Source organism: Protopterus annectens, chromosome 8.part0 (assembly GCF_019279795.1).
Source record: "Protopterus annectens isolate FY-2018-M chromosome 8.part0, PAN1.0, whole genome shotgun sequence".
NCBI lineage: Eukaryota > Metazoa > Chordata > Ceratodontiformes > Protopteridae > Protopterus > Protopterus annectens.
Window position 1 is genome coordinate 1,120,680,833 of NC_056741.1, and position 27,268 is coordinate 1,120,708,100.

Below are 27,268 nucleotides of genomic sequence, written 5' to 3' on the forward strand. Positions count from 1 at the left end.
CCTGATTCCACAGCAGATGATAGCACTGCTCCCACTGTATGACTGTCACCCTGACCCCACAGCAGATGATAGCACTGCTCCCACTGTATGACTGTCACCCTGACCCCACAGCAGATGATAGCACTGCTCCCACTCTATGACTGTCACCCTGATTCCACAGCAGATGCTAGCACTGCTTCCACTCTATGACTGTCACCCTGATCCCACAGCAGATGATAGCACTGCTTCCACTCTATGACTGTCACCCTGATCCCACAGCAGATGATAGCACTGCTCCCACTGTATGCATGTCATCCTGATCCCACAGCAGATGATAGCACTGCTGCCACTGTATGACTGTCACGTTGATCCCACAGCAGATGATAGCACTGCTCCCACTGTATGACTGACATCCTGATCCCACAGCAGATGACAGCACTGCTCCCACTGTATGACTGTCACCTTGATCCCACAGCAGATGATAGCACTGCTCCCACTGTATGACTGTCACCCTGATCCCGCAGCAGATGATAACACTGCTCCCACTGTATGACTGTCACCTTGATCCCACAGCAGATGATAGCACTGCTCCCACTGTATGACTGTCACTATGACAGGAATGAAGGGGCCACATTACTCCCATACCCAGAGGAATGGATGAGATAGAGGAGCAAATGGGATGGGGTTTGAAGCTTGATGGTGAGGTATGGGGGTAGGAATGCAGCAAAAAAAAAAAGTATTAATCACCTTAAGAGAAGAAAGGGAAGACCCAAAAAATTGACAGCAATCTAGCCAAATATAAAGGAAGCAGAAGATCAGTAAAAAAATTATAGTTTACTGTTACAATGACCCTCCAATAAAAAAATATGGTTTACTGTTACAATGACCCTCCAGTAACAAAGTTATGGTTTACTGTTACAATAACCCTTCCCACTGAACATTGGAGAGAAAGAATGGTATGTAATTCCTGGGCAAATAATAGGCAAAGACAATGTTCCCAATGCTTGCAAGTTAAGTGGAAGATGTGATATTTAAGTTGTGGGAAATGGTAAATGTTTAGGAAGACAAATAGTTCTACAGCAGATTCTAGCAAAATGGCAGACATTTATTACACACATCTGTTAAAATATTGTGTGAATGCCTTTGGAGAGCATTGATACAAGGAGCGGATATAAGAAATGTTATATAATGGGGCAATTCCTGCATAACTCTGTAATGTAACTTGATGGACTGCTCAGAGGAAACTATGAGAAAAGGATAACTTTAAGAAAAATCAGTGTGATTGTGCCTTAGAGGTGGCTACTGGGAAATAAAATCCATTTGAAATGTTTCCCCCTTTCTGCTCTGCTGAATCTTGCAGAGATTTAAGTTAAAACTTAGAGGCATTGAATTAACTTTTGGAAACGTAGGTAAAAGCAGATGTATGACTGAGTAAAGTATTTGTGTTGTTAAATTAATCTTTTCACAATCAAAACATAATTATTTAGAGCATGTAACTTACTTATGAAGGCACTCTTCTATAAATATAGAAACAGATTAGGCTGAGTGTAGGACATCTGACTGACAACCAGAACAGACAAAACACATACTGTAAATGTGATATAGCAAGAACACATAGAATGAGGCGACATTACAGAAAATGAATGAAAGGTAAAATAGCACTGGTAGGAATGACTACACCATAAGAGTATCCACAGGTGCTTGTAGCTCATGTAGGCAGCAAAATGGACACCATCCACCAACAAAAAACTCAGTCATATTTTTTGTGGCGAATTAAAGCTCTTAATGTCACCCTCCCACCATAGGGGGAGCTATATCTGCTGCACCTCTAACTATTATAATGAACTCTGAGGCTGCTGAACATTTGGGTTAAGACATATTATCTAGATTGTGCTAGCCACCTTCTCATCACCTGACAGCACCCAGCAAAGTGAAGGTTACTCATACAGTTTGGTAATATGTTTCTGTTGCATTTCATTAAATTATTTTCCTTCCTTGTCAGTCAGTGATTAAAACACTTTTTCTGATCATTTACTGTATGGGAGTTATCACACTTTCTGAAATGCCATGACCAATACTGCAGCCAACTATATTACTGTCAACCTTGTGTCATTTCCAATTAGACTTTTGTTTATGCCAAATATGAGGTGTGACACGTCAGCCAATGTGTAAGATGTAATGGGGGATATGTGCTGGGCAAAACATTTTGCTGTTTTTCATTATTGTAGTCATCCTTCATTAATCTTTATTCCTGTATATCTTATGTTTTTTTTTTTTTTTGAGTTTCATCCGTGACTGACATTGATCTTCAACATGTACTGCCACCATGTCTAGAATATGGCACTTCAGTTTAATGTCTCATCCAAACGAAGGCACATCAGACATGCAACATTCTTCATTCTGCATTAAAGTGACAGTAATGTATAATGTAATATGAATGCAAATGTGTGGTAGGGGCACCGATTTCACAGCCTTTCAACTTTACTGTATCTGAATGGCTGAGGATAGTGATGTTTACTGTTATGGGGTAAGCGACAATGTTATGAGTGGGTACCATTTCCTAGAGATGTTATTTCTTACAGCCAATGGAAGAGAGTTTCACACCACAGGTAGTATTAGTAGCACTACCCCACCAATCAGAAAGTGACTCCTAGATAGATTTAGAATGAAAAATTCACTTTGGTGGGGCCAGTAACATTCAAAAAACTATAAACAGGGGATAGGGTATTTCGGTTGATATATTTTGATAGCTATTTCATAACCAGATACATGGACTAGTCTAAACAGACCCTTTTTATCCATAACCTAGAAAAGATACAGAATAAAACTTTTCGGACAAAATGCAAATACTTCATCCATACAAAGTGAGGTATACTTCTGGGATTAGAGATTTACTAGGTACCAGTATGTGTTCCAATTACTCAGCTAAAGTATGTTGCAATTCAGGTAATAGTCTTCCTCACTGAAGCAAGAGAAGAAAGCCTTACAGCTGAGGTATTTTCACAGATCATTCCTAAATGATGAAAAATTATGGTCCAGTCCTGGTTTCAAATGGAGAAAATTCTTGCATATAGGTTATCCTGTGAGTTATTTCATTTATGCTTGACAAATTGTTTGTTTTCCATTCATTAATCAGAATGACAAGGATAAATGCAATGCACCTTTGGGTAATTTTGTGCAGCCAATCAACCAGTGTGTTTTTGGAAGGTGGGAGGAAACCAAAATGCTTGATGAAAACCATCACAGAGAATATACAAACTCTCCACAGAGAGTAACCATAAATCAGGACTGAACTCCAGAGCTGTGAAGTAGAGATGTTACCAGTGGGGCATCGTGCTTAACCTACCTTGGGAAAGCAAAGCGGATCTAAGATTTCTGAATAATGTGTCATAATTCAAATATTGTATAACAGTGCAAGAAGAATTACTGATAGTTATGAACTTGCAAATGTGCACAGACTATGTGGCAGCTGTCTCTGTAGAAGTAAGCAAAGAGACAGCTGTGCTTACCTCAAAAATCAAGCCATACTGGTGTAATCCCAACATCAGTAGCTTGTATAACAGAAGAAGAAAGTCTTGACAAAAATTAGGAAGTGCAATGCCCAGCAGGATAAGAGAAGGAAAAAATTCATGGCAAAAATTAGGAAGTGCAGTGCCCAGCAGGATAACAACTCTCTCATCAATCTAAGAAAGCAACTCAGAGGGGAAATCAAGTCTACCAAAGCCAAAATTTAGCTAAAAATAGCCTTCCAGACCAATGACAATGATAAGCATTTCTTTAGATGTGCCCAAGCCTTTCTTTAGATGTGTCCACAACCTCAAAGACAGTATACAACAATGTGCAGAACAAATTGTAAATGGAGCTACCTCCACTGAGCCAGAAGTTATAGAACATCTACTGGCTGACAAATTCAGCCCCAGTCTTACCCCTCTCTCTTCCTCCAGCCACCTTTTAGGAAAAAAACATTGAACACAACCCCCCCCCCCCAACTATCATTAGAGAGCAGGCACTTTCCGTGCTCTCTAAGGCCAAAAATACCACACTGGTGGACCCTGATAAGATCCCAGGATGTCTCCTAAATAGCATAAATCATGACCTATCAGGACTACTAGAGTCACTATTTAACTATAACACCCACACAGGTTTCATTCCACACAAGCAGACAACTCCAAAGGTCATCCCTCTACACAAGAATGTACCATCTACAGACCCTGGTAATCGCAGACTCATAAGTCTGACTAGTCTCATATAAGTTTCTTATACAAAGCCTTGAAAAGAATTATCAAGGAAATGATTAGCAATGACATAAGAAATCTTCAGACACTGGTCCAACCCAGTTTGGTTTGATCAAGAGCAGATCATGCCTACTCATTCTGGTGGACTTCTTTGAGAAGGTCATCGAAGCAATGGATGAGAAAAAATGGTGGATACTGACTACCTTTGACTGGCCAAAGCAATTGATACAATACCCCACTTGGGCATTTTAGACAAACTCATGGAAGCAGGTACAAACCCCCTGTATCATCCACTGAATAGCCAGGTGGTTCTCAAATAGGATTGAAGAATTTAGGCTAGGGAAGTCCACCTACGCAAAAAGGCCAGTCACTAGCAGAATCCTTCAGGGCTCTGTGCTCTATGCTGGCCCTGCTCCTTTTTGGCATCTACTTCTCTAAAGTTAAGGCTAATGTCAAGAGCCTCTGACTGACCAAGTTTGCAGATGATTGCAGTCATAAAATCCCCCCAAGGTACTCATATCCTCCAAGAAGTGATGACTCAGACAAATAAGTGGTGCCAGACCCACTATTTAAAACTCAGTACCAAGAAATGCATAATAGCATCCTTTGAAAAGTCAGCTAACCCTGGAAACTTCCTCAGTGATAAAACACCGCTAAGAGTAAAACCAGTAGTCAGGGATTTGGAGATGCATGTAGACAGTAACCTGGCCTTCAACCATCATGTGAGCTGTAGTAAGCAAATCATTCCATGTTGCTCAATATATAAGCAAGTGAATGACATCTAGGTCCTAGAAAATCATAGTACCACTATATTCTGCCCACATCAGACCAATTATTGAGTACAACACTCCCTTCAGTATTTACTTAACCAGGCACATGCAACAACTGCAACTTTCACAATGATTCCTCACAAAAAGGATGCATAGTATAAACATGTTTTTCATTGATCATCTCAAAGCCCTAACCCTATACTCTGTCTCCTACAGACTGCTGAGGGGCGAGCTATGTCTGGTACATAAGGCATCCTTGGAACCTGCTCTGATGAACCTTCTGCATATCTACAAACAAATAGCATTAGAATTACCTGATTAAGCAACCTAAACTTTGCTTGCAACATAAATAGGACATGTAGATGGGACAAGTATGTGTCTCAGAGGCTACCTCTTCTCTGGAATAGGCTTCCTATCCATGTGAAGCAGACTTCTTCCCTAACTCAGTTCCAGGGTAACTTTGACCAATGTATGGGGAACTGGAAATGTATCCCTAGTCTGGCACCTATGTCCCTAATGGACAGAAGCAACCTGCAAATTTTTCATCACCCAAGCCTGAGCCAGCATATGTACCTTAGAACAATATTAACATTCTTAAAACTTATTAGATAGATTTAGGATGTATGGCAAGGTTTAAAAAGGCCCCTGTGGTCATTAGCCTGGTATGTACCTATGAATCTATGAACTAAGTTCCATAATGCCTGCAATTACCATATGACTTATTCTCTGAACTTCACGAGATGTCTAAAAGCCTTTTAATATTTTTCAAGCAGGTAGTATTTCCCACAGTTCAGGCAAAATTTTCTAAAATTAAAAATACCATTTTACAAAAATGTAACAAGGGCTTCATTGTTTTACTCCAGCCATAACTTACTTTACTATCTATATTCTTCAAAAGTATGTTCTTTGTTATTCTTTGTAATTTTGTATAGTTGAAAACACCCAGATCATTTTTCGGTTATGCATGTTATGATTGTTTAACTTCTTATTCTTCTATAAATAAGAGAAAATAGTTCCAAATGTTTTGCCCTTATTTTTGGAAATGGGCTGAGGCCACTTTCTTTGTATTGAGTATTGCTGCATGGTATTGCATGCTCTTGACATTTTTTATCACTGGGTACCCTGTATGGACCCCATATGCAAGCTTAGGCTTAATGACTGTGATAATCAAGTGACCCAAAGTCAAAATAGTTCTTTTTTTCACACATTTCAATAAAAAGCTTTACTGCATATTTACCAATGAATAAGTTTATCACTATGTGACTGAAATCACAAAGTCTTCTCTACAAAGTCCCCAGGTAATCAAAGTATGCCACATTGTTTAGGGTACCTCCTTCCCCAAAATAAGAAACATTCTGGTCAACTGGCTCCTGTAAAATATCCATATGTACTACATTTTCAGTTACCCTTGCTGCCCAGGTCATCGCTAAAAGGTAATCTATAAGGGACTAGTCCACCTACCCGGTTTATAAATAAGAGCTACTTGTTTATGATTCTACTTCCTTAACAAACATTCAAATACATTACAAATTCCTATTGGACATCGTAAGATGATTCAGTATGAGTCAGAGAGTTTCTGGAAGCATGCCAGCAGCAAGGCTTTCAGTGAAGTGTTTTGTCACTGTAAAACTTTCATGCTCTTTTCCTTTTCATGGTCCTTTGCCCTTGTGATGCTTTATTTGCTAGTTTATCTGTGGCACCAAACTAGCTGGTGAGACGAAGCTATCTTTTGCTGCCATTACTTGGATGGATGACCATTTTTCACTACTTCTTGGTTCTTGTACTGTGCTCTAGGGTAAACTTCCTTCTATCATTTTGTTAGTATTCTAACTGTGATTTTGAGAAGAGGGATTCCCTGAAGCATAGAAATGGACAACTGATGGACTGGCTACTTTGAGACTGCAATTGCACACGCACACATACACATACACACACACACACACACACACACACACACACACACACACACGCGCGCATGCGCATATGCACACGCACACACACACACACACACACACACACACACACACACACACACACACACACACACACACACACACTGTTGACTGAAACATCATAAGATCAACAGAGAAAAGACTGACATTCAAAAGACTAAAGTGTAATAAAGCTGACACTGAGAAAGACTGAGACATGAAACAGAACGTATACTAGAGAGGGGTTTATGCCCATTCTCCACTGCTGTGCATGTTAGTATATATAAGTAGCAGAGGGTGTGGGGGCACGTGCACAGTCTTTTGACTGTCAGCCTTCTCACTGTCAATTTTATGTTGTTTCACTTCCCATCTGCCAGGCAAAGCTGTAAAGCAGGCCAGGCATAAGTGCTAATTACAAACCATGGAAATTACTGTATGCCTTCACATTCATTTTTTTTTTTTTTCAGCTGAGCAGAATGTGCCCACTTTATCTAATGTTGCATGTGTGTGTGTAATCACTGAGTGTGGTTTTTCAATTTTTGAAGTTTAAACAGCAACAATGTTTGCTTTTTTGCCTCCTTATAGTTTCAGTGGACTGCCTTCAGAGTATAAATGCCGCTACTATGAGCTAAGCAACAAATTCTCATGCATTGTGAACCACACTGAAGAAGATGACATTTTATACTTTGTGAAAATGTGTGTGACAGATGGGTATACTACAGAGTCCAGCAAAGAAGATATGCTGTCTAGCCAAAGAATCAGTAAGTAAAATTTATTAAAAGAAGGTTATTTTAAAGTACACATTTATCTTTCAAGATTATAATTGCAAATAATATAGTGCAGAGGTTAAAATGAGAGGAAACGTCTACACCACTTTTAGTCACTTAATATACAATATAATGCTCTGAACCATTAGTGTACATGTGTGTGTGTATGTTTGCAGATCTCCTAATATATGGAAATTAAGTTTGTGGAGGCAAGGAGTTCTGGTAAAGCGACATTCTCTTTTTATGCTTTGGTACTTAAAGCAATAAATGGCTGAAACATTACATCATTTGAAGCTGAGCAATGAAATACTGTTACATATTTGGTAACATATAATAACTTGCTGAATTAACTGTGTATTGTAGCAACTCACTGAAGTCTGAACATGACTGGTGCTTTATAGGAAATCAATTACTTTGTTTCAGAAACTGTCAAGACAAAATTACAAAACAAGAAATTGGAGAATCTGCTCAGTTATTGTTAATTTATTTATTAGTTTCTTGACTGAATAATCATGCTTGTCACAACAGATACTTTTAAAAAATAATTAAAACCAAAGTTTGATTGCTATTGGTCTAGCCACAAGAACAACACACAGTAAAAGCAGAACAAAGTAAAGTAGACTTCAGTGAAACAAAGGCAGATTCTTAATGAAGTAGATTAACTTATGCATTCATGGGTTCATAGGTAAGTACTAGGCAATCAGTTTACAGAATATTACAAACCTAGCCAAAAAAAAGTTGTCTGCAACCTTAAGGAAGGCAAAACAGGATTGACCTATTAACTAGGTGTACCTTGAAGGTGGCAAGGGTACTATTCTGCTTGACATGTAGTGGACATTTGCGTTAGAGATGGTATATGCCTTAGGATATAAACCTATCAGATAATGTGGGTAATGTATCTGTTGATGAAACTTTGGGGCCTTTATTGAGTCATTTGAGGAACTATTTGTTTTGAGAATGAATAGGGAGTCAGGGAGGGTCTGATCCTTCATGGCTTGAAAGGCTAGACACAAATCCTCACAGAGGAAGCTATAAGAGACTTGAGTACAGAGAAAAGGATGCCAATTTACCCAGATAACTGAGGGTACTCGGGCTAATGATTTTTTTTAGTTAGGAGTCTCAGAGATCTCTGAAGTTGAGTAATACGTTTAGACAAATACATACCAAAATGGGCATTACAATCAATAATGTGCCTGAGGAAATATTACTAAAGGGGAATTAAGACTTCTTTGAATATAGAAGTGACGCCTTTGGAAATGAGATGAGTCAGATAAAAGGCTTTCCAAACTACAATGGAGAAAAAGATGGTCAAAAGATAAGAAATTATCAACAAGAGTGACTAGGTTCCTTGCAATGGTGTCTGAATGGAGGGGTCTGTCACCTATATGGCATGATGTAGAAATGTTTGTTTACCAAAATGAACTATAGTATATTTTTGCATTTAATGTAAGACCATTGTTCTTGCTCCAGTTGTTAACATATGGGTCTGTGGAAGATGAAATAACAACACCCAGTTTATGATTGTTTGCAAACTTAGGCAACCATAGGCCAGGAATGTTGGTGTGAAGGTCTGAGAAACAGATGCCAAACAGAAGAGGGTGAAGCACTGACTCATGTGGCATACCACTGGTAAACCTTTTACATTTATAAGTAGCACATGTGAGTCTAACCATTTGGGTTTTGTCAAGCAACCATTTAGCTATCCACCACACTACATAAGGATTTGTATGTTTGTCAATAATGCCTGCATGAGGAACAGTGTAACAAGCTTGGCCAGGCCCAGAGATGTTGTATTTGGCACTTAACCACTATGCCCTGTTTTACAGACTTTTTCAAAGAAATTAGCAAGGACCTACCTTTGACAAAGCAGACTTGATGAGAGTCCAGGATTAAAAGATTTTCAGTATCTATATTAATGAGGTCTGAGAAAATACATTCCATAGCATTACATATGAAGTTAAAGACTAATGAATCTATAGTCACCTGAGTCTGTGGTTGTGCTACGTTTGTGTAATAGCATTGCAATGGCTGTTAGACAGGCTTTGGGAATGTAACTTGGGGAGAAACTTAGGTTAAAGAGGTTCAGTAGGGATTCAGTACTGATAATAAGGCATCCTTGTTAGTTATCAGGACCTACAGATGAGGTGCATTTAGTGTTTGAAAATTACTGTGAGTGACTTATTTCATAATAATTAGGGGGGAACTGGAGCTGTAGAATCTGTGGAGTAGCTATAAATGTGGGTACAGTAACATTTGCACTAAATTTGATAAAAATAGGATATTAACTATTTCCTTTGGGTCAGATAGGCCATTATTATTGTGGAGACAAAGGGGTATCATCTTGGATGAGATAGCAGTGGAAAGGCACAATTAAGCTCTTTGAAGTCACTTTATTAACCGATGAGTGTACAGATAAATCATTAGTTTTTTTCAGAAAATAACTGAGTTTAGGGATCAAATGTGAGGGATAGAGATATGAGATGATAAAGAAAAAGCTTTGTCTACTCTAACAAGTTTTCATCTAAGCCCAAAAGAACTATTAGAACTTCATCAACCCTAAAGGAAAAGGAATTCTCTATGAGGAGGACTTCTTTTGCAAGTTGGGGACATATTTCTTTACAAAGTTTTAAGCAGTGCCATAAGGGGATAAGAGAGATTAATCAAACCAAGCTCCTAAATATTTTAAATAATTCACAAATTTGTAAATTGTTCAATCCTTTGTGTGGAAGTCTAGAGGCACTGAAATCTTTGTAAGGTATAAAGAAACTCCAAACAGCAAAAACTTGTTTTGCCAGTGATCATATTGAAGTACAAATATGTCAGATATATAGGACAAACAAAAGGCTGTTGAGAATGGCTATACTAATTTTATTATTGATTTTATTTATCCTTTGTTGATCTTGTTAGTCCCACTAGGCTAGTAGCCTCTTTTCAGGTCAGACCCAAGGTGGAATTTATACTACTAGGAAAAATTTAGCCACGGCATTAGGGAACTTTCCCTACTCATTAGCAGAATGCTTGCTCTGTTCCTAGTGCAGTGGTTGCTGGGAGAATAGCACTCAAGGAGATCCAAGATGGCAGATAGCACAGAGATGAATGCTGGTGAAGTTTCTGAAGCTCTGCAAGATTTTGTGGAACTGTTTCAGCAGAATTTGTTTGTTTTATTAGAAGCAAACATTGAAAACAATGATGTATCAATTATTACAACCCTCCAGTCAGGAGTGTTGTAGGATGATATCTTGGTTGAATTGTTACTGCAGATTGAGCTGGATAGTAAAAAAGATATTTCATGGTGGGTGGCATTGTGTACAAAATTGAATCAGAGAAATCAGAAGCTATTTTAAAAGAAGATTGCCAGACAAAGAAATCATATGATGACACTATTAAAGAAACTGCAGGGAAAATTATGAGAGATGAACAGAAAAAGTGAATATCAACAAGCAAAGGAAATTTATGGTTGGAATACAGAACAAATAATAAAAAAAAAAATGGACAGGTATGACATTTGGGATAAATTAATGGGCCCATTGGGAGTGAAGGCTCAGGAGGTAAGAGCTTTTATTCTTATTTATAAAGAGACATTATGTGACATTATATTTGAGACTGATTCTATTCTGGAAAGTTTTTTTTTTTTTTTTTTGGTGGGGGGACTATGAGAACAAAAAGAACTATAACTCATGGAATTCTTAATTGGTTAAAGCATTTCACAGAGAAACAAACAAGAAAATACATGTTCAATTTTGAAATGAAGTTGAAAAAGAGACTTTAAAGATACATTTAAGCAAACTTTGTAAAAAAAAAAATATGGGCATTAGCAAAGTCTGTCGTATTGGATTGAATTATGGACTGGAGAATGGGACTGTTATATTGTACTGAAAAATCAAGAAAGAAAAAAATGTTGATGTCCCTAGTATAATAATTATAGAGAGTAACAAAAGTGACAACTGAACACTTTTTTTTTTTTTTTTTGAAAACAATCATTTGATAAGCAACTGTGATAACAATAAATGTTATGTTTTTAGGGAAACAGGTTATGATGCAAAAAAGTATAAACTGAAATGTTATAAATGTTACAGACTTGGGCATTTATAGATATATTGTAACCTAGAGAAAAAAGGATAAAGAAAAAGAAAACAAAACAAGGACAATATACAAAGAGAAGAAACTGTCCCAATAAAAGATGAAAAGGGAGTCGGAAAGCAAGATCAGGGTAAAAATAAGGATAAAGAAAAAAATAAAATAGAAAATACTATAGAAGAAGGTCTTGAAATAAGTGATTAAGAATGTATAAATTAAAAAATAATGAAGGGTAGAAAAATTATTTTGGCAAAAGGATAGGTGTAACAGAGAAAAGGAATGGAAATGGATAATGCAAATGAGATAAATACTTCAAATGTACAGTTTCTGGTAAACTACAACATAGACATAATGACAACTTTAGAGTGCTTTCAATAAATGCAAATGGTAAGAAAAATATAGGTAGAAGAATAGGCATCCTAAATTGGTGTAGCAAGTGTGATGCTGACATAATAATATTGGAATATGTAAGATTTTTATCAGAAAAAGAGAGATTGCAAACAAAGAAACTTTGAGTCAGAGATATAATAGGAATCTAGGAAAGGAACTATGTACAGGCATGGTTGTACTTTTTAGAAAGTTAGTGAAAATATTGAACATAACATTGGCAATGATAGGAAGATTAACTGTTATAGATCTCAGATAGTATAATCAGGCGTGTAGAATCATAGTATTCTATATCTATGTTACAAGTGAAGAAAGGTAAAATGTATTTAATAGGATTTTAGATTGTGTAATAATTAATATGAATATAATATTAATGGGAGATTTTAATTGTGGTTTGAGAGGAAAAAAAGGTGAAGAAAGGAAATGATATTAAGAAAAAAATTGAAGTTATAAAATGTGGCAATTTAATGATTTGGAATAATAATTTGTGGACATATAGTCATGGTATATTTATGATGGAAATAGATTATTTTATTCTATCACAAGTTTTAAATATAGCTAAGGGAGAGACACTGTGACAGGCTTTTCAGATCACTCACTCGTATGGTTAGAAATACAAGAATGTAATGAGTATGTCAGATTAAGAAAATAAATAAAAAGAATAAATTAGAATTATGTGGTGAAAAAAGTATGCATTTATGGAAAGATCACATTTCTGAAAAAAATAGCTGCAGAAAGCAGTCCAGACAGTACCCTCTCTTTCCCGCTTCAGTTGAAATAACGACTTTCCACTTATCTGCTGTTCAAATTGTTTAATAAAATATTAAGCGGATCCAATTGATGGTACAAATGGTTAAATTAAAAACAAATAGTAATGTTAAGCACTTTTCGTTTTCTGTTATATGAAAACTTCTTCAGACAAACTGTTCTCTCCTTGTGTTTCTCTATATATAACTTCTAATTACATCACATGGTTCTATCAATTAATGAAATTAACCCAATTTGTGATGCAAATAATGCAGGTAAACACGAGCAGGTATAAAATTTATTACTATATGAAATACATTTTAAAATGAAATAAAATACTGTTGACATGTATTTTATAGCATTTGTCTACACAACAATGCTTGCATATCACTGAAATACATAAATGCCAACCCATTCAAATCTTATTCAATTTCCTATATTTGTTGCTTAAAAAGGTAATATTTTATTAAATGATTTGAACAGCAGATAAGTGGAGAGCTGTTATTTCAACTGAAGCGGGAAAGAGAGGGCACTGTCTGCACTGCTTTCTGCAGCTATTTTTTTGTTTGTACAGTTTGAAATTTTCTTCTTGGCGTGTAAGATCACATTTCCACTAGAGTATTTTATGAAAACTGGTCTGAGTGGTGGCTAGCTTTGAAAGAAAAATTATAAAATGTTTTTTTGAATGGTAGTCAGATGTAAGAAAAAAGATAAAGGCTGCATCCTACACAAGCTCAAAGATGAACTAACCCCTCACCTAAATACACTGTTTAAACTCAGCCTCTCCACAGGCTATGTGCCCACAGAGTGGTGCACAGCAATGGTTATTCCACTCCACAAAGGTGGAGCTTCAACAGCCCCCAATAATCTATGAAAAGTACTACAAGTAATTTTTTTATATGGAGATCAAGATTGAATCCAGTGAAGAGTGGAGTCTTGTACGTGGACAAGGAAGACTGAGGTTTAGAATTAATAAACCCCATTATTATTTCTGCTTCGTTCAATTTGTATAAAGTTTTGCTTTGGATAAATGATAAAAATGAAAAGGTAGTAGTAAATTTACTAAAGTATAATTCATAGTTTCATAGTTTCATAGTATAGTACTAGGCTATCTGCCCTAGGGCATTTATAAGCCTAGCCATAGTGTACGTGGCTTTCGCCACCCCATGTAATGATACAAAAGTGTACAAAATAAATTTAGTTTACTGTGCCTCTGTCTAGTAGTGACACAGAGATGACCCCCGGGGTAAACCTACGATCACCCATCCACTCGTCAAGATTTCTCTTGAAGAGAGTCAGTGAGGGGCTCTGCCTAACATGGACTAGGGTCCTGTTCCAGAGTGCGGGAAGCCTCTGGGTTATGAATCTGTCCCTCCAGCATGTCCTATTCATATTTGTGCTGAAGTTTAGATTATAATAATAATAATTATATTAGATTATTAATAATAATAGATTATAATAATTATAATTAGATTATAATCTTCATTGGGAAAGGTATATTTAAATAAAGTAATGAGAAGTTATCAGTAAAAAATTATTTTATAGAAAATAAAAATCGATGAAATAGAAAACGAGAGTAAAGTGTGGTATCAAAATATCTTGATATAATATTATGTCAATCCTTGGGCTGAGTTAGTGAATGAAAAAGGTAAATCTATAAAAGTATGAAAAGCATGGTGTAAGAAGCAATTAGAATGTCAAGATTTTTTTATGGAGATTAGTTTTTAGTAAATTACAAATAAAGGGAAATATACCATATATAAAATCAGCAAAAGAGACTGTATATATTATGGTAAAGGAGAAAGTACAGAACATATTTACTTACAATTTATGAGGGTTACAAAAATCTGAGAAAAATTGTGTAAAGAAAATTTCTTTGAAAATATAAAGGTAATAAATGAAATAAATATGGGTATGACTATGTATGGATGTTATACCCATAAAAATAAAGACTATGTTAGTAAAATAGATAAAATATTGTTTTATGTTGTGTGGACCATATGGAATGAAAGGCTAAATGAAATCATATTTAATGGTAAATGGAAACTAGCATTAATTGTAAGAAAAATTAAATGGTGGTGGTGGTGTAGAAAGGAGTGAGGGTCAAATAAGATAATGAAAACAGAATTTTAACATTATAATGGAAAGTCAGATAACTATAACTGTATGACAGTAATGGAATGAATGAAAATTTGTACACTGTATACATTTTTAAATATGTAAATATGTAAGTTTGTAAATAGTATTGTAACTATTTTTTTTTTAATAAAGAACCCCTACTCTTTTTGATAAGTACCGTGGGATCTTTATTTAGACAAATATGAAATAAATCAATCAGAATAACACTAACTGGTAAAGGGAAAATTTTATTTACTTATTTATTGGCATTTGTTTACCAGGAAAGTCCACTGGGCCAAGAAAACCCATTATCAGCGGAGGCCAGGGAAGAAAATCTCTGCAGTATAACAGTACAAAAATATATAACAGTAAATACAATATAAGACAGCTTCCAGATACAAGCAAGTAAGCACAATGCATACATAATAATATACAATAAATTGTAAGGGTGTCACACAAATCATAAGTACATATGCATATAGGAGAACATAACAGCTACTATTAAACATAATTAAGTGGTATATACAAGGTGTTTGAGATAACTGGGTAGTAAAAGGATGGCAAGAGGGGCAGTGAGAGGTGATGTAGAAAAAGATGGATAGAAGAGTGAAAGTTAGTGAGGTTTGTTTTGGTAGTGAGTATGAATAAGTTTGAAGGGGGGTGTAGGATAGTGTGTGAGTAAACTTGGAGTATAAGCATTCAAGTTATGGAAGAACCAGAACAGAGGCATGTGCATTGCCAGAGGGAAGAAAGGTGTAGTCGTAAACCTTTTTTGAAGGATGTGATTGTACTAGAGGTTCTGATAGCTGATGGTAAAGAGTTCCAAAGTTTAGAGACAGAGAAGGAATAAAGCATGTTGCCAGCAGGGAGTTTAGGTTTGTATACTTGTAGTAGTAGTTGGTTTTCAGATGAGAAGTGTTCTGTTGGGTGGTAGTGGTTGAGGATGGAAGAGAGGGTTGGGCAGTCTAAGGGTTTGTAAATAATTTTGTGAGCTGTGATTAGTTGTAGGTAGGTAAGATAATGGGGAAGTTTGAGCCAGTTAAGTGATTTTAAGGAGATACAATGATGGGAAGAGTATTTTGTGTTGGTTGCAAATTTGGCAACCTTGTTGTAACAAGTCTCACGCTTGTTTTTTAGGGTGCAGTTGATATTGGTTAGGAGAGGACCACCAGAGAATAGTGAGGACAAGAGAAAAGTTAAGGCAAGAGTGCTTTTGGTGGAGGGAGCATAGCTTATAGTCTGTTTTTTTTATATTAATTACTATGGATATGGAGGTCAAGTGTCAGGTTTTCATCAATGATAACCGCTAGAAATTTAATGTGGCAGACAACTTCTATAGTTGTGTTGCTTTGAGAATGAATTGTGAAGTCTGTCTTATTGACAGAGAGGTTTTTCTTCGGAGTGAATGCTATAATTTTTGTTTTATTTGGGTTTAGAGCTAGATGATTATTAGCCATCCAGATTCCGGTAGTGGTAAAGGCATTTTGGCAGATTTGCAAAAGTTCTGTTGTTGATTTAGCAGAGCAAATAATGATTGAATCATCTGCATATTGTACAACAGATACATGTGTGATGTGGGTATGGAAATCCTTTATAAAAATACTAAATAAAAGGGGGCCTAATATGGAACCTTGGGGCACTCCTGTACTAGAGTTAAGGAATGAGGAGAAGGAGGTGCAAACATGAGAAAAAAGGAAGTACAAAATGTATAGTACATTGCAAAAGGTACTTTTTGAAAATTAAAATGTAATGTAGTAAAGATGACAAAGATATAATGGAGGGGAAGGCACATCTATGATTAGAAGGAAGGAAAAAAGCAAAAACATACTATTCCAAGGCCTAAGACACATGAAGGAATATCTGAAGAAGAGAAACATGTTGTAAGTATTGGAGGTATGTGAAATAAAATAAAAATAAAAATAAAAGTAGAAGGACAGGACATGAAAAAGAATATGTAGAAAAAGATGAGTGGATGAAGGACATAGGCTTGTATGAATTGAAGAAAGCATTAGGAGTTTGTTTTAGAGATTGTTATATAAACTGTTCTGACAATAGCAATTAGGAAAATGTAAATATTAAAAGAGTGATAAAATTACACCAAGATGTGATGCAATAGATTAGAAAAGAAAATCAGCATTCAAGTGCAATCTTGAAAAGTGATTGTAATGTGTGAGGCACTACAGTTAAGAACTAAAAATAAAGTGATCAGTATAGAGCAAAACACAGCAGAGACCATGGATGATGCAGATATTACAAGACATATACGTGCATAAAACAAAGCAATAATAAGCACTGATATAGGATGCAGACAATGTCTAGCAGCAAGTATAGATATACGTGGACCATTTAACAATATTCAGCAGGAAGTCATAAAATATGGTTCAAAGAAGTAATATAATAATAAACAGTACACACAATGATGAATGGATTTAGATGAAAAATTTATGAAAAATGCAAAGATGAATAGAGCAGGATTACCACTGAAATGTAGTAATATTTGACATGTACATGGAAATGGTTGCAAATCTGGTTAAAAAGAAAATAAGGGATACAGTTTTAAGTTAAGGAAAAGCATATATAGTATGGATATGAACAGATGACTTTACTATAGTAACTAAAGTCAAAGGTATAACCTTGTGAACTATGTACAAAGCTAAAATGAAATAGAAACGGCAAAGTTAAATAACGAAATATGTAGTATGTGGATAGACAGGTAAGAGAACAGGCAATCATTTCAGTGCAGGAAAAACTAATACACTGGCTTTAGCAAAGGATTTGTGAATGAAACAATTTCTGAGAATTAATAAAATATTAAACATTTTAACAATTATTACAGTCAGTATAAATGACACATGAAAAGAAATATGTTTAAGTAGCCAATATTATTAGGAATTCATATATATGTGATAAGTGCATATGTGATACTAGAGAGATCATCAAAAAGAAAATATTTTCCAAATAATAAAGATGGAAGCAATTGGCAGAAACCCCAGAGGCTTATTAGACAGGAAATATAAACATGAAGGGCTAAAAAGTGTCTATTCCATGTTGCACATAGCATAACTTCTATTTTTTTTTTGTAAAGAATAAATGAAAGGCACTATAGCTGTTACAGTACATAAGATAAAAATAGGAGGAAATGTGGGAAGGACAGAAATAAAAAAGGAATGAAATTAACAAGATTTTATGTAAAAAATAAAAAAGTAGAAAATAGAGGAGAAACATATGCTAAAGAAAAAAATCAGAATTATCTAAAAGTATCAACAACATTTCTTAGAAGATGACTTAAATAAGCTATCTAAAGAAGTATCTGAAGAGTAGGATATTTTGTGGTGTTTAAGCCATAGAAAATTCCATTTAAAGTGTAAAAAGGTAAAGAATGCTGACAGGAAGAAGATATGATCAAAAAGAACTTAAAACAGAGTACAAGGAATACAGCATATTTCTTTAAAAGTGGAATAATTATTAAATCCAGGGTTAAAGCAGATAAATACCTTAATGCAAACAAGATTGCCATTTAATAATATATGTTCATTATGAATTAAAAAGTAAGGATAATAGAAAGATTAAAGAAAAAAATCAGTTACAAACATATGCAGACTGGAAGATTAGGTAAAGTTCTATGTAATAAAAAACAGAAGGTAGAAGTAATATGTACAGAAATCAAATAATTATAAGAAAATGGAAATTGTACTATAAATGTTGCTTATATAAAGATTATATTTTCATGTGTAATTGCCTGCTAAATTTATAAAACTGCTGTTATTGAGAGGATGTTGTAAAGTACATTTCTTGTTCTGAGGAGAGGTTTCTCTGTTCATGTTTCATAGGTAACTACTAGGTTAGTTGTCCTTCTGGACCATTTTAAGCCTAAAAGGTAAGAATTAAGCCCTGTGCCTTCTGTCTGTGAGGTAAACACATTAACTATTATGTCCAACTTCTACCCCCTAAATTTATTTCTGAATATTGCCCCATACCACAGAATACTCGGCTATCAGTCTGTAGACTCTTACAAGCCTAGCCAATGACCAGAGGTCAGAATCAAACCCTGCATTTTATCTGTGAGGTAAACACCTTAACCACTTTGCAAACCCCTTCCCCCAGAATGGAAGGTTTGGCATAATGGTTAAGGTGTTTACCTCACATATGAAGTATAGAAGCTCTGAATGTTGGAGAAGTTCCTACTAAAGCCATGTTGATGAGATTAAAAATGGATTATCAGTTGAAATACTATTGCAAATGGCTGCTACAGCACATTACCAAGAGTGTGAGTATGAGACTCTTTCATTCAGAATTATGGATGATATGGCAGTGTAAGTCATCAGACAGTGTGTTTGTTATAGGAAGGAGTACTAAAGGAATAGAAGCAGCATGTGTTACCATTTCAAAGGGTGATTCTGATACAGAGGGTCAACAAGGAAGTAGTGTGCAGACAGGCAGAGGTGGTAATATGGTGAATAAAGAGCTCTCGTGCAGTCTGAAGGCATTAACCTTGGTGGCTCATACTCAATGATATGCCTTTCCATTTGTAAGGAGAAACATTACAAGAAAAGAGCTGTTGAGCAATTACTTTATGCCTCTGATATGACATTATGAATGAATTATATTTGATGGTTGATGTTCCAGAAGCTTTACAAAATTAAAAATAAATGTTGTTAAAAAAATTGAGGGTGAGAGTTGTAAACTGTTAAATGCACAGAACAGAAGGTTATGCTACTTACTTTATGCTTGTGGGTGTTAGGGGGACACTGAATTTGCCCTCAAACTGCTGTAAGCTGTCCTAAGATATATCACACATCTGATTCAAGGGACCTTTTCTGACCCAACTGTTCTAAAAAACTGAATTGGATGGTATTGAAACAAAATAAAATAATGACTGTGTCCATTGAAACATGGCAATCAGTAGAGAATAAAAAAAAAATCTTCCCATAAAACGCTGTCAAAAATAGTGAAAAAGACAAGTGTGAGGTTTACGGATGAAGAAAAGTGTAATACATGAATAAAGGTATTTGACAAAAAGGACAGTATAAAACTATTGATACAGAATTTTATTTTAGAAAACTTATAAAAAAAAGAAAAAAGGGGATGGTAAAGTAGAAATGGTTGAAACTGCTATCATAACATTATAGAGGGAGAATTCCAAAATTAAATACTAAATAGTAGAAAGAGTCTTCCAACAGATTTCAAACAGCAAAATGATTATGAGAATAAAATCTAAATACTGTATTTGCAGATTTGCAATGGCTGAAAAAAATGTTGGTGGAGAGGTAAAATAACTTGATCTTTGAGAAAGAAAAAATATTTGAAAGTGTCTGGTTAATTAAGCAATGATTTCAAACCGAAATTAAGGGAGTAACCATCATTAACACTGGATGGGCATGATGGATGATATTCATTTTATAGATTATGTTGACAGATACTTTGATTGTTTATAAAATGTGATAGAGCTTTTTGAAAAAGTGAAAGTGTATTTTTGAAGAAGTTTATTTATGGGCCAGGAAAACTATGAAGCAGTAAGACAGGAACAGTGCAAGAAAATCATGTTAGAATGAGAAACTATATTTTGAGACATGAAAAAAATAAACAATTATTACATCTAAAAGACACTTACATAGAAAGGGACTTGTTGATTTTAACTTTTAGTAGCCAGTAAGTGGTAAAAAGAAAAAGGAAAATGATAGAATGAGAAAATTTTTGTAGTGTAAGGCCTTGTGTTATTTGTTTTACAGGGATAATATAGAACATCTCATAGAAAAGGGGGGGTTTAAACTTGATGAAGGGTGCATAACACTGATGGGTTAAATGGTTAATAAAATCTACCTTTTAAATGCTCTTAAAGTTTAGATTTAGGTCAAAGGAATTATGAAAGAAAGATGATAAATTATACCAGTAAGACATACACAAACTTTTTGTGATCTTAGAAAAAGTAGAAGTTGTTATTTTGAGAAGATGCAATTATTTCAGAAAAATAAAGACAAATTAAAATGTGATTACTTAAGAAATATATTTCAGTAAAAAATGCATGGAACTTTAAGACATGAATACCTTTACATGGAAGATTTATTTGATTAAGCATGCCATCAGTATATTAGATGTAAATATATATTTTTTTAATTATAGCAGAAAATGCATAAAGGATTGTCTCTGTAAGAATCATCTTGAGATACATTATAGGTGGGATGTGAAAAGATATCTTGAAAAGATAGAAATGAACTAGATGAGGATGTATGTTTCAAGAACTGGAGAATCATTTTATGTATTAATTTGCTTTATGTATTTAAATGTTTTGATAAGAAAAGAGCACTGATCTCCCTGGACCTATTTCAGTCTATGACTTGAATGTAAGTTATGAAAGTTTAGAATAAAAAGAATATACAGGCATAAAGAATATATGGTAAAGAATGCAATTTCATAATTAAACATATACCACTGGATATTGGCATTTAGTAGCTTAACAGGCAGATATGAACATTAATCAGGATTGTAGCACTATGTAGTTTGGATACTGTGTAAGGTGCTACACTGGGGGGATGAGGAGACCTAGGTGGAGTTGGATAGCTTGTGATGAGGTGGGGAAAGGAAGAAGAGTACAATGAAAGCTATAAGAGAAGTTATAATTCCTGCATAGATGGCTTAAGTTATAAGCTTTATAAAAAGAGAACACATGATGTAAGGAGTTCCATTAACTGTTTTAAAGTTCAAAACTTGTAAGTGTGAGGCCCAGAATAGCCATACTACTTGTGCAAAAATGAGGACTGATATATTTATTTTTTATTTATTTAACAATTGTTTACTGGAAAAGTCCAACTTGGAATGGAGCCAATTTTCAGGGGAGGCCCAGGGAGAAATGCTCCAGATGCAAGTCTTTGTAATGTGGGAGGAAAACGGAGCATGAATGCAAGGAGGACATGCAGACTCCACACAGAAGGTACCCTATCTGAGAATCAAACCAGAGAACTTCTTACTATGAGGCGACATTACAACCGCTGCACCACTGTGCCATCTGTCATATATGTTAAGTCTGTGGTCATTGTGCCTCAGGGTATTTCAATTTCTGAAAGGTATGGTGATCTCTGAGTTAGCATATTTAAATAGTGGATCTGGACAGGTAAAAAAAAATTGCCAACACTCTGAGTTCCCCCCGTAGTTGTGATGTTTGCTGTTTTTTATATAATTGAAGGGCTTGCAATCATAGGTCACAGAATTACAAAAGGCAGCTAATGTGTTCAATGAATCTTTCTTCCAGATAATAAGTTGAACTCTAGCAATAACCATAATCAAACACATGAAAGCAGACAAAACAGGTATTGCTAATTGGAGGCCTCTTTCCTTAAGAAATGCAGGTCCCTATCAGTTCATTGAAAAATCAGTTCATCAAATGGCATTTTCAGTGCAATTTCATCGAACATGCCATTTGTCTAACTGATTTTTTGATGACCTGTTCATACTGAGATCGTGGCACAGTGAGGATCAGGAAATTTGCCCTTGCCCCACTGTAGTGCAATCTTGGACTTGGTATATATAATTAACAAGGGGTGTGGGGGACACAGCCCCACACATGAGGGGAATTCGCTGAATGGCATTTTCAATGAAATGCTGTTTGTTGAAGTGATGGTTCGATGAAGTGATATAGACCCAGGAAATATATGTAAAACTGTCTTAAAAACTGTATAGATATGAATAAAAGATAAAGAAGTGAGTGTACGAGGGAGCAGGTGGTGTAGAAAATAATAAAAATATCATAAGCTTGTTATTTCTTATCATATAAATAGAAGACATTATAAATAATTAAAATACAGATCTAGAATGAATATTTTTAGGTGTCACTCCACCTTATGATAGTTTGGCTCAAAAAGTAACTATTTTACATTGTTGATGCTAATGAGTCTGGTTCTATATTTGTTAAGTTCCTGAAAGGCTTTTATAAGAATAATCTTAAGATCTACAGTAATGAATATTTAAGAAGGGTATAATTATACAAAAAGGAATTTAAAATGAGGTCTCAGTCCTTTATTTGTTTAGATTTTGTTCAAATGCAGTTATAAAAAGTGAGAGACAGTCTGAAGATTAAACATGGCAAACAGTCAACTTCTGTACCAAACTGATGACAAGTGATTAATAAATAGCATGATGTGAAGGTGGTATCAGGGCTTTGGGGAGAATTTTGCTTACCCTCACTCAAAAATAAATGCATTAAAGTCAGGGAAATGTCATACTTAGATTTTTATCTAATCCCTCAGCATCTGGGTCTGGTATCAGACCAGTCCAACTGTGCCATCACTGTGCCAATCTCAGTGCTAATCACCCAACAGTTATACTGCCAAACTCATATGTGACTCTTGTGTGAAACTTTATTTGGCAATAAGTTCACTGATACCACAACACTGACCACCAGTAGCTCGACTGCTGTCAGCTTCAACTATTGATGTACCAGTGTTACATAATGTTCCCCATCAGACTGGGATGCTTAAAGACTCCATTTTGTGCTCTGGGTCTCTGTCCATCTACAGGTTATTCTGTACTGAATGCAGACTTCAGGTATGTGAGAGGCATGAGGACAGATGACAAGTCTCCTTATACTCCCATACACCTGCTCTACCCACTCTCCCTGTTTCTCTGCCTGAATGCTGCATTTAATCATACTTTATTATATAGAAAATGGATCATTTACTGAATTTCTGTTTCTCTCTCTCTATATATTGTTCTCCTATGCTTTACTGACTCATATTAGTTTATGTTTTGCATGTATTATGTGTATAATTAGAATATGTGACACATGCTGACGATCAGCTAGATTAATTTATAAACATCATGTAAAAAATTGCAAACTTTTATTGAGTCATCTTTTGTTAAACATCACTGCAAAAGTAAGACGCACAGGCAGTAAATGGTCATAGCCAACTAAATGCACAAACTACAACACTAATGCATATAATTCTAATGAGTATTTCTTGCAGGAAGAATTCACCCCCTGCACCCCCCAATATGGGGAGCTACTCACAACACCACCAAATATATTGACTTCAGTATTGCATTATACTTTATTAAAGGTAATATTTGGGTTTCATAAAACCAACTTTTATCGTTTATTTGAGAAAGTGTGATGATGGTGTTGCTATATTTAGTCAATGGGGTGAATGGGGTATGACTCTTCTTGCAAAAATACCTGTATTTCTGTTTTATTTACTTTCTAACTTTGAAGTAAAGTACTATTCCTATTCCAGCAATATGGCACAGAATGAAGATACACTGATTTTGATCCATGCAAGTTTGATTAGCAGACCCTATCCCTGAGGAGTCATCAAGAGCAATAGAGACTTAGCAGCATTTTGCCTTTTCACCTACCCCCTGAAGAGTGGAAGAATTTTCAACCTATGACTACAAACCTTGGTGGACACTGAGATCTCTTGCCTTACAGCAGAAAATGTGGGAACACACTGGCAGGTTATCGGTGAACTAGTTCCACACAGATGTCACTGATTGATGGGCATGGTGTAGGCTGTGGCTATGGCATAAACAAAAAAGCTCTCCATGATTATTTGGATGATACTATATGAGGATGCCTTTATCTCCTCATAGTTACATGCTAATGCTCCCTCTTATCAGGGCCTGGGTCTACGAAAGCTGACATGGACAAATGCTAGGGATATTATGTCAATGTGGACGATCTACCAGCGGTTCTAGGGCATAAAAGTTTGCAGATGGCTCCAGGGGAGCCAAAGTAAAATATGAAGGTATAATATTCCTTTAGAAACAGAGACTTTCTGATTACATTTTTGCATCTTGGTTTACATCCAGAACCATGAGTTATCTCTTTTTATATTTCAGCCAAAAATCCAGTTTGTAGTTGTAACTTTTTAACAAAGAAATATCTGTATATTACAAAATTAACTTTTCTGACAAATATTATAAAAGCACTGGTTTAGAAGCTGCAGTGAAACTACTAACCTCAGATTCTGAAACAATTTGTGTAGCACTGATACCATCCATCATTCAGCAGTCACCCAACAGTAAAGTTCTAAACCAACCAGCATGATGTCATACTGCTGGGCAGAGTATGCAGCCATAAACCTGACACTACACCAGTGCCACAATTCAACAGATTGTGTGCTACAACAGGGAGAGATAATCAGATTCAGATATATTCTAGCTAAAGAATTGCAGCACCTATTCTTGACATGCCATGAACACCAATGAACCTGCTATGTAGCTGATGAAGGTCTCAAGGTTGGCCATCCCCACAGCAACACAGCATCACCTACTGTATATGTTAGATATGAGAATGGATGCTTAACAGTTTAAATATCTATCGCCCCCCTACCAAGTGCTTTGTGCAGACTACTACAGGAAAACAATGGCCACACGTGCAGTCATTGATTGTCCTCTTACCAGCTTCCATAACTCTCAATTGAACAGATTTTTGCAGATTGTCCAGATTTTGGCCTCATGGTTTTGGTTCATTTTTCATAAAATTGTGATTTTTGGGAAAATTAGTGGGAAATCATTAAAGATTAAATTTGGAAAATAATGATAAACATTTAAGTTTCAGACTTCATATCCTTCAGAAAAGTCACGTTAATGCAAAACTTGTTATTCTATCAACTTTCTAAGTTTGTAAGAGCAATATTTAAAAATTGTCCCTATTTTGGACCTTTGTCCCACTTCTTTTTATGACTTTTTCCATATTTCTTGTTCTAAGAGGTTGAGAGGTATGCCAGCTTCAGTCAGCCTGAAGTGCAGCCCTGCCTGTATGTGGAAACTGGTACTGCAAACATGTAGGTTGCACACCAGCTATTGCCTGTAATGCCAGTTCACACCTGCAGGTAGAACTATTTCTCAGGCCATTTGTACACCGAATAGAATGGACTACACAGTTAAGAGTTTTTCATTCAGCATTTATGGAAACATTCAAAGTCCCATCCCATTGCAATCCAGATTCCTGTTTTGTAATTGGCAGTACTGTTTCACAAGTCCTCGTTTGCCTCTGAAGCATGGGGACTTCTGGAACAGTTATTATGGAATTGGGTATGGTTTGAGTGCTTTGAGTTGCAATACTACCCTAAGTGCAAAGTGCTCTGGCATTTTGCCATTAAAATTACAATTCAGCTAAATGAGTTATCTTGCATGCAGCATAGTAATAATAAGTCATTGTAGTGGTCTTTAATCTTAGCTTTCCTTTTTATGTAACTTGACACCATACATTGTTAATAGTTTTGTAACTTTACTTTTGAGTTAAAAAACACAATAATTTCAATGTTTTAAAATCACTGTTAAAAAGACAACTACTTTATCCTCATATTATACTTATGTGCTTGCACAATTACTTATTGTTATACATAAACTAATAAAACTAAACAGCTTTTAAATGACAGTTCTGCACATCTGATTTCTCTGAAAGGATAATTTGGTTCTAGTCAAACTGAATAATTATCAGACTGTGTCTAAATTCTTTGCTTTATCTCACATGGCTAGACTTCCATATTTAATATTGGTCATTTTCACTCATGATCATGTAACAAACTTCAAAACGTCATCTTTTGGTTTTCTACTATTGTGTCCTAAAGTGCATGTAACTAATGATTATGGCAAAGAACACTTACGGACTTGGTAATGCTCTGAATGAGCTTACCCTAAAATATTCTTTTACAGGTTGTGATTTGGCTGTTACATTGGAGGGTGGAGCAAGGGAAATGCACCTATGCAACAAAATATGTCACAAATGCAAACACAGAGGTTATGGCAGCTGTAGTAATTATATACATTGAGTAAGTCAAGCTTACAACAGGAAGTCAGTGAAAAACAGAATAATATGAGCTGACACTATTTTATATATATATATATATATATATATATATATATATATATATATATATATATATATATGTGTGTGTGTGTGTATATATATATATATATATATATATATATATATATATATATATATATATATATAATGTGTGTGTGTGTGTATGTTTCTGCACACACATTTAACTTTGAAAATACATTCTGTGCTTTGCAGGACGTTCTTCTACTACTAATCTTATTCTCTTTCTTTTCTTAAGTCAAGCCTGACCCTCCAGAGAACGTCACTGTTAATCCAGTTCAAAATGCACCTCAGAAACTCAATGTGACGTGGGTTTACCCACGGTCATGGTGGACCACATTTTACAGACTCCGCTTCCAAATACGTTACAGAGCTGACCGTGTTCAGGATTTCACCACAGTAAGCAGTTTTCACAGAAGATTATGCTATTGTCCAA

The 27,268-nt window shown here is 35.4% G+C and overlaps 1 protein-coding gene across 4 annotated transcripts in view; it reads left to right on the plus strand.

The window, feature by feature from the left end:
- IL6R (interleukin 6 receptor) overlaps nucleotides 1-27,268 on the plus strand; it is an 865,016-nt gene that overhangs the window by 302,151 nt on the left and 535,597 nt on the right. For all 4 annotated transcript variants that reach the window (XM_044080645.1, XM_044080647.1, XM_044080644.1 and 1 more), the window contains exons 4-5: nucleotides 7,501-7,676; nucleotides 27,071-27,231. In XM_044080645.1, the coding sequence (XP_043936580.1) occupies nucleotides 7,501-7,676; nucleotides 27,071-27,231 (337 nt within the window). The remainder of the gene's footprint in view (nucleotides 1-7,500; nucleotides 7,677-27,070; nucleotides 27,232-27,268) is intronic.